The sequence below is a fragment of the Lissotriton helveticus genome, chromosome 10 (assembly GCF_964261635.1).
Source record: "Lissotriton helveticus chromosome 10, aLisHel1.1, whole genome shotgun sequence".
In the NCBI taxonomy this organism is placed as follows: domain Eukaryota; kingdom Metazoa; phylum Chordata; class Amphibia; order Caudata; family Salamandridae; genus Lissotriton; species Lissotriton helveticus.
In genome coordinates this window covers 657,887,923-657,903,535 of record NC_136071.1, presented here as the reverse complement: position 1 = coordinate 657,903,535, position 15,613 = coordinate 657,887,923, and the positions used below count along the sequence as shown (strand labels likewise).

The window sequence follows — 15,613 nt, the reverse complement described above, 5'->3', positions numbered from 1 at the left end:
TATATATATATATTCACTGAAAAAACCATAGGTTATAGACCATATATAGTTAGGAATTAGCATTTACAAAACCTTGAAAATTCACTGAAAAAACCATAGGTTATAGACCATATATAGTTAGGAATTAGCATTTAAAAAACCTTATTTTACTCACACAAAACCATTGAAATTCCATATATAGTTAGTTGCACTAACTATATATCGCGCACCTGCAATCCACTGCTGATGATGTCACATATTACATCATTCATGACATGGTCAGTGACATCACTGATGACATCACTGATGACATCATCTAGTGTCTGTGTGTTTTTGTAAAGTTTAAATACGTTTTACATATTGAAGAATGACTGGATGTATGGAAGACTGAGTGTGTGTGTGGCTGGCTGGGAGGTGTGTGACTCTGTGCATATCAATGTGTACTTGTATCAGTGATTGTATAAGAGAGTAAGTATGTGTTAGTATATGTGTGAAAAGTATGGTGTTCTGTGTTTAACTATAAATGAGGAAATCGAAGTGTGATTGATTCTTTACAGGACTGACTAGGTGTATGAGTGCATATGATAGTGTTCTAATAATAAGTGACTGTATGTATGAGTAATTGTATGGGTGAATGAATGAATGTGTGTGTAGACGTACGAATCAGTGAGTGCGTATGTAGTAACTGGTATTGGTGTGTCATGATGTCATCAGTGATGTCATTTGAGATGTCATCAGTGATGTCATTTCAGATGTCATTAGTGATGTCATCAGTGATGTCACTGAAGTATGGTGTTCTGTGTTTAACTGTATAGATGAAGAAATGGAAGTGTGATTGATTCTTTACAGGACTGACTTGGTGTGTGAGTAACTCCATGGATGAGTGGCAGTGTGTGACTGTCTGCATAGGTGTATGAGTGCATATGATAGTGTTGTAATAATAAGTGACTGTATGTATGAGTGATTGTATGGGTGAATGAGTGAATGTGTGTGTAGACGTAGGAATCAGTGAGTGCGTATGTAGTAACTGGTATTGGTGTGTCATCATGTCATCAGTGATGTCATTTGAGATGTCATCAGTGATGTCATCAGTGATGTCATTTGAGATGTCAGCAGTGATGTCATCAGTGATGTCACTGACCATGTCATGAATGATGTAATATGTGACATCATCAGCAGTGGATTGCAGGTGCGCGATATATAGTTAGTGCAACTAACTATATATGGAATTTCAATGGTTTTGTGTGAGTAAAATAAGGTTTTTTAAATGCTAATTCCTAACTATATATGGTCTATAACCTATGGTTTTTTCAGTGAATTTTCAAGGTTTTGTAAATGCTAATTCCTAACTATATATGGTCTATAACCTATGGTTTTTTCAGTGAATTTCAATGGTTTTTTAATAGCAAATATCATAAGCTGTCGAATGTCAAGTACGTGGTAAGTGAAAACATTTTCGTGTTTATGCACACTGATCTGCTTTGAATGGTGCCCCCCCCCCCTCATTTCTATTAGGAGTACTCTCTCTTTGCAGATAGTGAAAGGTAGTTAACGCAGGTCTTTGCCCCCATTGTAATCCGTCGTGCCTGCTTCTCTCTCCATTTGATTCATTGTTATCCAAGTATTTACTGTTTTAGAATTAGTTCTCTTTGGTTCATTCTCTATTTACAAACAAACACAGAGTCGCAATACTCTGTTTAGTCTTTGCAGATAACGAAAAATCGTGTAAAAAAAAAGAAAAGGAATCGAGCAAAATCAGTAGGCCACTAATGGGATCTCTTTTTGACCTCGCTAAAATAGAAACATTAGGAACAACCCCTCATGACAAATACAAAACTAGTGAGATGAACAGAACTCCACACAATGATGGCTGCAAAACAGCTCTGCTCCGCCACCCACCCCGCCCAAAATAACGATAAAGAACGGCTGCCATGATTGGTTGCGGAATGACCACGACGGAGCTACGAAATGGTGCTGCTCTCATGCTAACCCCAGCTTCAGTCTGAAACATCCAGAAACACTGTAGACTACCAATTCGATCAGTTCCGGTAGCGCCCCAATGTAACCCGGTAGAGAAGAACTAGCCCTCCCCTCTTTGACTGATGGTTCTTGTTGCCTGTCCCTTCTGTTGTCATTTAACAGAACTATTTAGCCTGCTGAAAGGGGTTGTGTTCCGACCGCTGGTTGGTGGAGACATTTTGACTATATTCTGTACCTGCGTTGTCGCGTAATGCGTCATATGACGCGCCGCGTTAGCGCATCCGGAAGTCATCCGGGGCGCGCAGCGCGTAACGTAAGCATAACAAGTCATGTGACTTGTTAATAAAACTTTTCATTGGTTCATTTTACTTTTCTTATTGTAATGATGAAAGGCTTGGTCATATGACCTAAAAATTACGCTTTTCATTACTTCCGAACATTATTTTTTCTTAAATATATGTTATAATGTTCCAGGCTAATGTACTTTCCCGGAAATTTTACAACTGTCCTGCAAGTAAAATATATTCTTTTTTCGAGAAAAAGAGCGTTTCTTCGTCCCATGACGGAGCCGTTGAGCAAAAGAGGGTCGACCTGCTGTCTTAGTCGCCGATACGCCTGAATATGAGATTCTTATCGATCACTTTATGTTGCAGGAATAGAAAACACAACAGCCCTTGACCATTTATCTTTACTGCGTTCCTTCGTATTATACCTTTTACCCTTCATGTAATTGGTCTGCTTTATTTCACTTGCCTTTTAATGATTCTAAAACAGTGACTATTATTAAAAACTTTACCAATGTATATACTACTACCATGTTTTCTTTTAAAAACCTTTATTGTGAAAATTTCATTATACAAATACGAGCCTATAACCACGTGGGCCGGCCACGGAGCAAACTGTAATCGTATATGATGAATAGACATTTACACTGTAGAGGAACGTAACGGGCGGGCCATTAGGTTGCAAGAACTAAGGTGTCTAACAGTTACGGAATCGGTGGACGTACATTTTATAATTAAAATACGACAGGGCCAGTTACAATAAAATTATCTAGATATACATTTGCGGGCAAGTACCATGGGTGACGTTAATTCGAACTTTCAACAGTACAGTAATCAATAACACATCAGAACTTAATATCAATAGGGATGTCGAAATATTCAATCAATTCTCGTCCCCGCCCGCCATGTGCTTCAAAACTGCATACGTATCTCGTGATTTCAAGGTTCTGCAACCAGTACACAACAAGGAGTTACGAGTCCCATTTATTCTGGCGCCATTTTGGGCGAGGACGGGCAGGTCCAGGATATAGTCAAAATGTCTCTACCAACCATCGACTATGATGATGTTCATATGCTGTATTTATTAGAGTAACACTCAGATGTCCACATGAAATAAATTTGCCACAATCTAAACATGTCATTTTAATCTTTCCAAAGTTCTTCTAAATATTTGGGACCGTTTCCCTTGCCTCTGAAGCTCTCAGTGCCACTTCTTTGATGAATGTACTAGCAGGTCAGGGGTTCTCCTCCAAATCTCTCTTTTATGCAGCACTATAATTAATTGGTGCCACCTCTCCATATGACGATGCATGGTATAGTTACCACAACTATATTTTTTTTCGGTTCCTCTAGAGAGTTCATCGTGGCAGATGAAGCGTGTAACGTACCGGGCATTTACCTTTTTTTGCATGTACAGGAAAGGAAAAAAAAATCGAGCGTCCGAGTTCTAAGGTGTCCCAGGGCCATTTTAGTGGACCAGGCCCAAATCCAAAGAACAGGCCGCCATTTTGAGAGTCCTGTTGCAGCCGCCTGTCGCTGTAGCATCAAGAGCAGCCGAAACTCAGCTGAATGGCAACTGAAACGGTAAAGGGGCGCCCCACTACAGCAGACGAGCCAGGCCCAAATCCAAAGAACTGCTATCTCACAGGCTAATGGGGCGACCCACGCCGAGTTTCAGCATTGTAGGATGACCACACAAGTACAGCAACTTGCTAGACATCACCTCGGTGCCATCCGGATCTCGGCGCCCCACTGCAGATGAAGTGCCTCTCAACTATGAAACCACCACGGTGACATCCGGATCTTGGCGCGTTGTGCTGCCTTCGGCCTATTCGCACATCGGTCCGCTACTGACGCCATCTCACAGGCTAATGGGGCGACCCACGCCGAGTTTCAGCATTGTAGGATGACCACACCAGTACAGCAACTTGCTAGACATCACCTCGGTGCCATCCGGATCTCGGCGCCCCACTGCAGATGAAGTGCCTCTCAACTATGAAACCACCACGGTGACATCCGGATCTTGGCGCGTTGTGCTGCCTTCGGCCTATTCGCACATCGGTCCGCTACTGACGCCATCTCACAGGCTAATGGGGCGACCCACGCCGAGTTTCAGCATTGTAGGATGACCACACCAGTACAGCAACTTGCTAGACATCACCTCGGTGCCATCCGGATCTCGGCGCCCCACTGCAGATGAAGTGCCTCTCAACTATGAAACCACCACGGTGACATCCGGATCTTGGCGCGTTGTGCTGCCTTCGGCCTATTCGCACATCGGTCCGCTACTGACGCCATCTCACAGGCTAATGGGGTGACCCACGCCGAGTTTCAGCATTGTAGGATGACCACACCAACTTGCTAGACATCACCTCAGTGCCATCCGAATCTTGGCATCTCAACGCCTAGTGGTATCTTCCATACAAAAAATATTGTTACGCTGCCTTTGGCCCCATTCGCACATCAGTCCGCAACTTAGACATCACCTCGGTGCCATCCGGATCTTGGCATCTCAGCGCCTTGTGGTGTCAGTCAGAAAATATTGTTGTGCTGCCTTCGGCCTATTCGCACATCGGTCCGCTACTGACGCCATCTCACAGGCCAACGGGGCGCCCCACGCCGACTTTCAGCATTGTAGGATGGCCACACCAGTGCGGCAACTTGCTACACACCACCTCGGTGCCATCCGGATCTTGGCATCTCAGCGCCTTGTGGTCTCTTCTACACCGGAAATATAGTAGAAAATATTGTTGCGCTGCCTTTGGCCCCATTCACACATCAGTCCGCTACTGACACCATCTCACAGGCCAACGGGGCGCCCCACGCCGACTTTCAACATTGTAGGATGGCCACAGAAGTGCGACAACTTACTAGACACCACCTCGGTGCCATCCGGATCTTGGCGCGTTGTGCTGCCTTCGGCCTATTCGCACATCGGTCCGCTACTGACGCAAACTCACAGGCCAACGGGGCGCCCCACGCCGACTTTCAGCATTGTAGGATGGCCACACCAGTGCGGCAACTTCCTACACACCACCTCTGTGCCATCCGGATCTTGGCGCGTAGTGAAGCTGCAGCAGCTGCAAATAAGCTTCAGACAGTGTTACAACCGCTGCTCAGAACTCTCAACTATGACACCACCTCGATGCCATCCGGATCTTGGCGCGTTGTATTGCCTTCGGCCTATTCGCACATCGGTCCGCTACTGACGCCGCCTCACGTGCCAACGTATTTTCTCCGCATTTTATACCCTATGCCGCATAACAGGTCATGTGACTTGTTTATAAAACTTTTCATTGGTTCATTTTACTTTTGGTTTCCTAATGATGGAAGGCTTGATCATATGACCTAAAAACAACACTTTTCATTGGATGAAAACTTTTTTTTTCCCCCAAACGATGAAAGCCCCACCTTGTTTCTGGATGTTTCAGACTGAAGCTGGCGTCACCATGAGAGCACCACCATCTCGTAGCTCCGTCGTGGTCATTCCGCGAGCAATCATGGCAGCCGCTCCCCACCAGAAGCCTGCAGGAGTCGGGGCCCCCAAAACTTTTGATGAATTCTCAAGGCGGAGGGGACGCTTTCGAGAATGGGGTCCAAGACCTAGCAGACAAGCGTCCGATTTCCAAGGTGTCCCAGGGCCATTTCAGTGGACCAGGCCCAAAAAGGAAACAGCCTGCCGCCATTTTGAGAGTCCTGTGACAGCCGCCTATCGCTGCACCGCAAGAGTGGGCGCAACTCAGCTGAATGGCGGATTTTGACACAGTGGACCAAAAGCGGACGGAATGGCAACTGAAACGGTAAAGGGGCGCCCCACTACAACAGACGAGACTCCACCTGGAGAGGCCCGTTCACGCCGCCTCCCCCGGGGCGCTCCACGCCGTTATTCGGAGCAGCATTGTAGGATACCAAAACCAGTGCGGCAACTTACTGGACATCACCTTGGTGCCATCGTTCTGCTGCCTTGGAACTATTCGCACAACAGTTTGCTACTGATGACCCACCCCCCGCGACGCCCCACGCCGTTATTTGCTGGGTGGCAACTTACTAGACATCACTTTTGTGTCATCTAGATTTCGGCGCGTTCTGCTGCCTTGGAACTATTCGCACAACAGTTTGCTACTGATCACCCACCCCCCGCGACGCCCCACGCCGGAAATCTGGACGTTGTGCTGCGTTGGGACTATTCGCACAGCCGACCGCTACTTCGTTGTTTTTCTCTAAAAATGTTTATATGTTATTACTATTTTTGTTTTCTTGTATATATTTATAAATTATTAAAGTTTTATAATCTTACTACTTTGTCGGAGTGCTATATATTTTTAATGTGACACATAATTGTAAAAACTTTGATGTACAAAGAGTCATCCCTGGAATCTTCCGCTTCACGCTCGGTCCCCTCCCCAATCACAATACAGAATGGTTTTCAGATAATAGCAACGCTTCTGCTGTGACGGATCTCATCGAGTGTGGGCCTTGATCTACTATAACTCCTTTGAAGACGGGTGATTCTTTACAGCTGTGGCCATAAACTACATCTGCAGGGCTAGCTGATAGCCTAGGACCGGCCTGGACAATCGGACACAGAGGAAAAGGAGTGTCAGAGGGTGCGGTAGTGAATAGGGCGAAAGGGAGGTGTCGGGCGGGCACAGGGTGTGATTCTCAGGGAAGAACAGCGCAGATGGGGGGAGGTTTATTACCCATGCATAAAACAGAGAGCGGGGGTGACCACTGCCTGGGGGAGATGCTTGCGAGGGTGGGGAGCCATGCTAAGGATCGACAGCGTTCACAGAGTGGATCTGGTCAAGGCATCTAAAATGGCTGCCGTGCACGACAAAAGTGTGGCATTTGAAAAAAGACAAGATGGCGCACACAATGTTTTTCAACAATTCCTGATTTCCTTCGAATCGAACGTTAACAGACGTTGGGGCATATTACCAAAGTTAAGCGATATTTATCCCTAACGATGCATTGCAAAGATTTTTTTACCGTCAGAAATTATCGCAGATAAACCTTGCTATTATCAAGGTTTATCGCAAATACGATAAAAAACGAGCGCAATGCATTAATGTCGCTGAAAACTCCGCGATATTCATGCATTACCGAGCTAATGCTCTTAGCCATGTTATCCACCTCCCATTGGATAACATGGCTAAGAACTGCTCAGGGCAGCTGTTACTTTTTGGAGATATTCGCGCTTATCTCGAATATTTCCAAAAGTTGATAATAGGAGATAGCGATGTTAGCGACTGTTTCCAGTCGCTAACATCTTGGCATGCCCACTTTGCATGTCATTAGTGATAAATATCACTCACATGCAAAGTGGGACCCAAGATGGTCGCTATCTCCTACTAGCCGTCGCTAACTGGTGTTAGCAACAGCTAGGTAATACACATATAATTTTATCTCCGCGAAGCGGAGCGCTGTTACAGATATATATCTTGTTTTTGAACGTTAATTTCTCAAAATGCACTGAAGCACATATATTGAGACATAGCAAAGGCACATCGGGCTACCAGTCCCTAATATTTTACCAAGTTTCGTGCAAATCCATTCAGCCGTTCGATTATTATTATTATTATTTTTTTTTGCCCCGCGGGGCCCTTTTAAAACCTCCACATCAAACCTAGGGGGTCAGCGAGGATCTACTATGCCCCCTTATGGTCATCAGCCGTTCGATTATTATTATTATTTTTTTTTTTGCCCCGCGGGGCCCTTTTAAAACCTCCACATCAAACCTAGGGGGTCAGCGAGGATCTACTATGCCCCCTTATGGTCATTTGCCCCTTCGCTTTGGCCTCCTCTTGTCTCTCGATCCTACCGAGAGACAAGATGGCGGCCGCTACGTACTGTTTGGAATGTTTACAGACACCGGAGAGCCAATCAGCTTCGCTTCGCAAAGCTCCGTAACGCGAAAAGTACGCGAAGCGGTGCGCTGTTACAGATATATATCTTTTTTTGAACGTTAATTTCTCAAAATCCACTGAAGCACATATATTGAGACCTAGCAAAGGCACATCGGGCTACCAGTCCCTACAATTTTGCCAAGTTTCGTGCAAATCCATTCAGCCGTTCGATTATTATTATTATTATTTTTTTTTGCCCCGCGGGGCCCTTTTAAAACCTCCACATCAAACCTAGGGGGTCAGCGAGGATCTACTATGCCCCCTTATAGTTATTTCCCCCTTTGTTTTGACCTCCTCTTGTCTCTCGATCCTACCGAGAGACAAGATGGCGGCCGCTACGGACTGTTTGGAATGTTGACAGACGCCGGAGAACCAATCAGCTTCGCTTCACAAAGCTCCGTTGCGCGAAAAGTCCGCGAACCAGAGCGCTAACCGGTCCGCTGTTACAGATATATATCTTTTTTTAAACGTTAATTTCTCAAAATCCACTGGAGCACATATATTGAGACCTACAAAAGGCACATCGGGCTACCAGTCCCTACAATTTTGCCAAGTTTCGTGCAAATCCATTCAGCCGTTCGGGCTAAAAGTGAGGCCAACCGCCCTATGGAAAACTCAATGTTAAAAACACGTTTTGGGACCCCCCTTTTTTCTCGGCCCCCACTGGACGAACCCCCCCCAAATTTTCAAGGGCTGCTCAGAAACAAAATGTGCCATTTTCCTGAAAATTTCAGCCGATTCCGTCCACAAACGCCAAAGTTATTAGACATAGAATTTTCAAAAAACCCATAGAGAAAAAATCCTAACTATATATACCTACTGGCGACCGCCAGTAGGTAATATATATATATATATATATATATATATATATATATATATATACACACACATACACATACACATACATATTCAATGAAAAAGGTTAATGTAACGTTTCAGTTAGGTGAATATGTCAGTGACTACATTAACATTTTGAACAAAAAAAACACAGAGCTAACTATAACTTGCGCCCCTCCAAGCACTGCTTATGACCTCACATGTTACATCACTCATGACATGTTCTATGACATCATTTATGACATCACAGATACCATCCAATGACATCACTGATGACACCATCCAAGCTTCATTTGAACACACTGCTCTATAAATGAGTATGACATTAGAGGTCTGAAAGCAAGTACAAAATAGAGCATAATAATATGAAGCATCATTAATGCCATCAGCTTGTGTTATGCGCAACATTGACCCTCTACCATACACTTTAATGGGTAGCCTAGTTCATGTTGACTTTCAACCACAGATAACAGGGTAATCTGTACTGCACACTGTGTTCAATCTGTATACAATTGCATAAAACCTGTGTTCAGCATGCCAATCAAACCCAACCATCCAGATATACAATTATTGTTTAACCTTAATTTATCAAAAACGACTGAACGGATTTACACCAAATCACAAAAAGCACAATCTGCGGATCAAGGTATAGCTTCCGGACAAATTGGTATAATTCAGTTTAGCAGTTTTTGCAGTAGAGCTTCTTAAAGAAGGTTATGGAAACTGCATGGGGAGTTTTGAGCTTTGGTACCCCCTTTTTTCTCAGCCCCCACTAGAACGATCTCCCAAAACTTTCCATAAACAAACTACGCATAAAAGAGCTCTTTTGGGGGAAAGTTTCATAAGGCGCCAAGTTATTCGCAACAAATAATAGCATTTTCCTATGGAAACACTGACTTAACTATAAGTACCCAGAGGTGACCGCCATTGGGTAATAACTAACCAAGATACAAGGCACTTTGAATTAAAATGAGTGACCAATGCCGCAATTTGAACGCAATAGAAAAGTATATGGCTATTTTCTAAAATAGGTTTTAATTAAGTTCATGGTGCATACCAGAGACTGAGTATGAAAACAATGACATCATTTTTTAAAACCAATGTTTGAAGAACACACCAGTAATGATGCATGCATTACTGTGATAAGTTAAATGCCATTAGGCCTCATCTACTCCTTAGAGGAGCCTCTTTTTTATATAGAAACATTGGAAAGAAATAGGGAAGACAGTGACTAATGACGACAAAGCGCTTCCTGGCATTTCACACTTTCCCTCAGGTATATAAAAAATGCAGAAACAGGTAAAAGACAGGGGAGATGGTGACCTGCCATTCCACTGCTCGGTTCTCCTGACAGATCAGAATTCATCCTTCCGTTGATTCCCCTGCTCTCTAGAGATGTGCGTAAGGCAGAGAAATTGAAAATAAGCACCTGTCCTGCTGCCACTTCCTCCATGGCTCTGGAAACCTGCATGGGGTGGGCTAAAGGCAGAGGACATCGTTGAACCCCCCAGGCCCTAATATTTAATGTTACAGGACAAGCTGTTAAAAACTGAATAGAAAATAGTGGTGTTACTCACGTGCATAGAATGGACTGGTCTTCTCTTTCTGCAAAGAAAATAAAAAGGAATATATTAGGAGTGTATACCAGTTTGAGAAAGGCAGACTATGTTTGATCAACCTAGAATACGACTGCATTATGCTCCTGAAATTCCCTATGATTGTCTATTCCCTAAAACAGCTTCACAAGATGATATTGAACTGTATGCTGTAGACATGTTATAACAAGCATTGTCAAAGGCAATAGGTTTTGGTTTTAATAGGCATGGGGGCATATACATAAAACCTTTTCTTGCGGTCACAAACAACTCAATTCCCAGAATCAGGCCATTTGTGACTGCAAAAAAAGTTTTTAAAATGTAGAAAACACAAATTGCAATTCAGTAACATGTGACCGACGGGAATATGTACGAAAACTTTTTTTGAGATCGCAGAAGAATCGGGCCATTTGTGACCGAAAAAAAAGTTTTTAAAATGCACAAAACATACATTACAATTCTATAACATGTTACAGAATCGCAATTTCTGTTTAGTGATTCAGTATTTGGAAAGTGCGTGTTTAGGGGATCCCTTCCTAAACTGAGGGGAGATATGCGGGTGGGTTTTGCTTGTTGGTACTGGTGATTCCTTTGGTTCATCCTCCACTTTCTAATGTTTTCTGTCTTTCCTCATGATTCTACTAGGGTGGGATGGGACTTTTGTTGTATCTGTTCTACTGAACTGTTCTATACAGAAGTGAAATGTTCATACCAGTCTACGTTGCATGGGTATATTTGCGAAAGGTTTACTTCTTATGCTCAGTAAAAAACACAAATCCCAAAAAATCACACAGGGATAAAAAAACAAAAGAAATATTTTAAATAGAAAGCCTACCTCCCTTCTACACCAATTGAAAGCTCTGAAAAAATCGGAAAAAAAACTCAGACTGCTGACGTATGCAGAACTTCACCTCTGCTACAAGACATTACTACTGTTTGATGATTAGATACATAATACACATAAGGTGAAGACAGATATCCTCTGCCATGCAGACTAAAAGCAGAACAAAAATTAGGTACCAGTTCATTTACCACTCTCTCAATAGGAGATGTGGAAGAAATACTCGCCTCCTGCTGCCAAAGAACCCAAATTCCCCTTCACATAGCTCAATTAGTAACTACCTCCTTAACTACAACATGGAAGAATTTAATAAGAATCCTTCTTTGACCCTGGCAGAGTCTACACTTCCCTTAAGAAAGGAATATTCAACCTACAACTTAAAAAACAAGGCTTACTCTGACCGCATAAAAAAATTTTGCTTCACAATAGGCTTACCGTGTGCAGTGAAAATCATAAAGAAATCTGTAGCCAAGCAGCTAAATAAATATATTCAAGGAACCAATCTCATGACAACGATCAGCCAGGTGTCACTAGCATCATAGTGCAGATAATGCCACACTAAGCACCACTCACAATATGTATCAAATGATGAACGAGATTAACCTTGCCTACTGGCCCGAATTGAATTGTCAACAGCGTTCGGTGACCATGACATTTGCTGAACACGTCTCCTCACATTTTGGCCTTCTCGGGATGGTTCTTTACTCATTCACATTTTTTCAACTTGATCATGGCCAAATGATAAATATTACTGATGCATACTCACAATATGAAAAACAATTTTTGAAGAGCTAGTAACTAAAACTAAATTTGAACAAAACGGAATCACTGCTAATTGATGTCAATCTCGAAAACTATTCTCCAAAGGTTTAGTTTACGCACCTCAAAGAAGTGGGTATTTTCTCTGAAATGATACAGAAAGCCACATCCCTGAACCTCATGTGAGGTACCCGACTGGTATGCATAAAATGTTTGGGTAAGTATACACACCAAACAGGACTCTTTAAATCTATCAAGAGACTCTTGGTGATCTGAAGACTAGAACACGAGGTCCCATATTCAATGGCCTCCCTGCTATCAAATAGCCCCAAAGAAACCTATATTTCAAGCAGCTCCAAAACGGTTCACAAGCATAAGGATATATAGGGGCTTAGGGATCCCATGGCAAGCACACTCTGCTTACAGATATGCCAGCATCATAATCAATTCTCTGACACTAAATAACTCCATTATCCAGTCTTAGAAACAAATGAATACTATCAGACAGACAGGGACACCATTGCGGCATTAGCCATCGACAACTAGAAGCAATTCTGGGCAACAACACCTCCACATTTCCTGATTCTTTTCAGGGTTTGCTTAAGGGATCTGGAAAGGTATTCCACTAAGTATCAGAAAGGGACCATCATTCACATCTTTCGAAGACCACTTAAAAACCACCCCCTTCTGAAAGAGCTAAGACATCTTATTGGCCTCCTGTTCACTTCTAGAAATATATTTCTTACTATCCGCAAGCTTTGATTTACTGGCATACCAATGAAACCATCTACTGAGAAGATACAACATCATCTGTACTCTCTACATAGAACGTGCCTCTTGTTCCCTATAGTAGAACTTCCCTTAAGCCACCATGTTCCATGTTAATTTAAATTGTAAATGTGTTTTTTGTCACGTTTCTTTCAGGTTTTATGTAAAGAACTCTAAAATCCGCTGTCACGGTGTTGATATATAGCAAAATGTAAATTTAAAAAAAACGTGGAATAGCAAAATATTGACAGCTTTTCAGCTGGGAGAAGTAATGTGTGATTGTCCCCTATAATTTTGGAAACTGTAATTCCAGACACAGTGGCACAAACAATGTTGACAACTGGGAGTTAATTTGTCTCATTCTCGAAATTTCTGTAACTCAGGGATCGCACCGGGTGCAAACATGTCAATAATGACACATGTGAACATCAACGCTAAATACGAGTGCAACCACATATGCATCCTTTATGGCATCCTGCCTCTGCTGCACCTCCCTCAAAGAACTGCCATTGCACAGGCAGCTGCCATTTTAAGGATCAGTTACTATGTGGGAACTTATGAGGTCTTCTAGCAAACACTGTGACCAAGATCCAATGGATGCAAAATATTGACACCCACTTCAGCCAAGGCCTGAAACACAGAGAGCATGTCTCTAAGCATTGTTGTCACTGTATTGCCTCCCAGTTAATTAAATCAATAAATGTATTTCAGCTGTAAAAGTCCTGTCATAGATAAGCACCCACCTACCTCTCTGATTTGTTGACGTCATACTCGTTAAACAAACGTGTAATATTGGCCACACAACACAAAGTATCAAGACACGTGGAAACATTCTAAAGTTTTGAGGGTAAAACACTACAAATACAAGGCTCCTCCATATGGAACTCGCTTTCTTTTTATTGATCGCTTTTTTCAGACATTTAAGAAGAAAAATTATCTTGTTATGAGGGTCTCAGGCCTTCATTACTGATAACTCATGTTGCCAGTGACCGACTTGCTGTATTATCAAATGTCTGAACACTTTCAGGAACAGCTCCTCTATGACTATACCTTGCCTTGCCAAGTTTGTTTAAATGACCTCCAGGCTCCATGTGGGCTACACAAAATCGTTAATCGATATAAAATAAATAAATCGTTACAAGCTAAAAGAACTATGTTGTGCCTCTGGTGCATACATATGAACCACTTCGTTGTAATGAATGTTGAGTCGGGTCCTTTACACTTTGTGGGGGATCAGCAACTGATTGTGTCTGGAATCTTTAGTTCTTAGTTGAGTCAATGCTGGCAAGCTTCAATCTGAAATGGCTGCCTGTGTTAATGAGCAGACCACACACTTTGGACAGTTTGACACCATGATGTCCATATCACGCTGTGTGGCCTACACAATGTTGAAAGGAACACCACGCACCTAGATAAAGATCTCATCAAAACTGGCCTGAAGCAGATTCCAAGAAACAGGTACAAGCTGGGTTTCCGGCAAGGGTTCAAGTGCAGATGTGAACATGCTCTTGGGAGCCAGGTGCGACCTGTTGGAATTATCTTTTGGAATCATCGTTTGGATGTATGCCCATGACAGCACAAAAAAGAGCTCAAAGCCAAATGAGTTACATTAGTCAACTGGCGGAATAATGTAGATCTCTGAAGTGAAGGAGACATCTAGTTTGCAGGTGCCACATTCAGGCCAAGGCGTTAGTCAATGAGGTGGCGAAAGCATGATATTTTAGGGGTACCTCACCAAATTTTGCAAGAGGTGGCAATATTGTGTGCTATCCCACCGTAGTCAACAAGGCAATATGACTTATGGCATCTGATAAAGAGCAATGGCGCAAGAAAATTGAACTGTACTGAAGATTTACTTGTGCTAAGAGGCCCCAAGAACCAGGAAAACTGAGTGTACATCTTATGTTAGAGTACAAGCCCCAACAATGGCCGTCTGTTGATCATATAGAACATTGGCAGTATTTTTAGGATATGGCAGTCTCTTTAAAATCAATGTCCCCAAAACGGCACAACATAAATCTTGGTTAGGTCAGATGTGTCCTGAGAAACAAGACACCAGTCTAAAGGCATATCCATGAGATAGCTGATCCCCATGGGAAAACAAAAAGTTAAATCCATTATTTTCCAATGGAAGAGCCCCAGAGTCCTTTAGGGATCAATTACATTCATGATTTAAAATACTGAGGAGGTAATCCAATCCATGTCATTATCTCTCTATTTCAATTTTCACCATTATATGGATTTACACAAGGGTCCATATATATAATAGAATTAGTCTGATATGTATTTCTAAAAAGATTACAACTGTATTCACAGAGGAACTTCATTTTTTGAGTTCAAAATATTTTATTGTTATTTGGAGATACAAAGATAAGGGGGAGGAAAAAAAGGCAGGGTATTAGACAGTCATAATGAGAAAGATACTTGTGAAAACAGCGTACATTCAAGAATAGAACCAAATATAATCATCCGGTTATGGCTCAAAACACACTTGTAGTTACAAGGATCTTAATTAAAGTGAATCAAGGAGGCGTTGGGTAATTAGAAGGAGAGGAGGAGGGGGAGAGGGATGACATAAGGGTACTCCAGAAAGAGACAGGGATAGAAGAGACAGAGAGAAATAGAGGAGATATTGGTTGACTCAGTCCATTTATATTGAATTTC

The 15,613-nt window shown here is 42.6% G+C and overlaps 1 protein-coding gene across 4 annotated transcripts in view; it reads right to left on the bottom strand.

Moving 5' to 3' along the window:
* The window catches only part of LOC144784434 (myosin-11), a 264,556-nt gene that overhangs the window by 185,345 nt on the left and 63,598 nt on the right, over positions 1 to 15,613 (bottom strand). For all 4 annotated transcript variants that reach the window (XM_078663188.1, XM_078663186.1, XM_078663187.1 and 1 more), the window contains exon 4: positions 10,564 to 10,591. In XM_078663188.1, the coding sequence (XP_078519314.1) occupies positions 10,564 to 10,591 (28 nt within the window). The remainder of the gene's footprint in view (positions 1 to 10,563; positions 10,592 to 15,613) is intronic.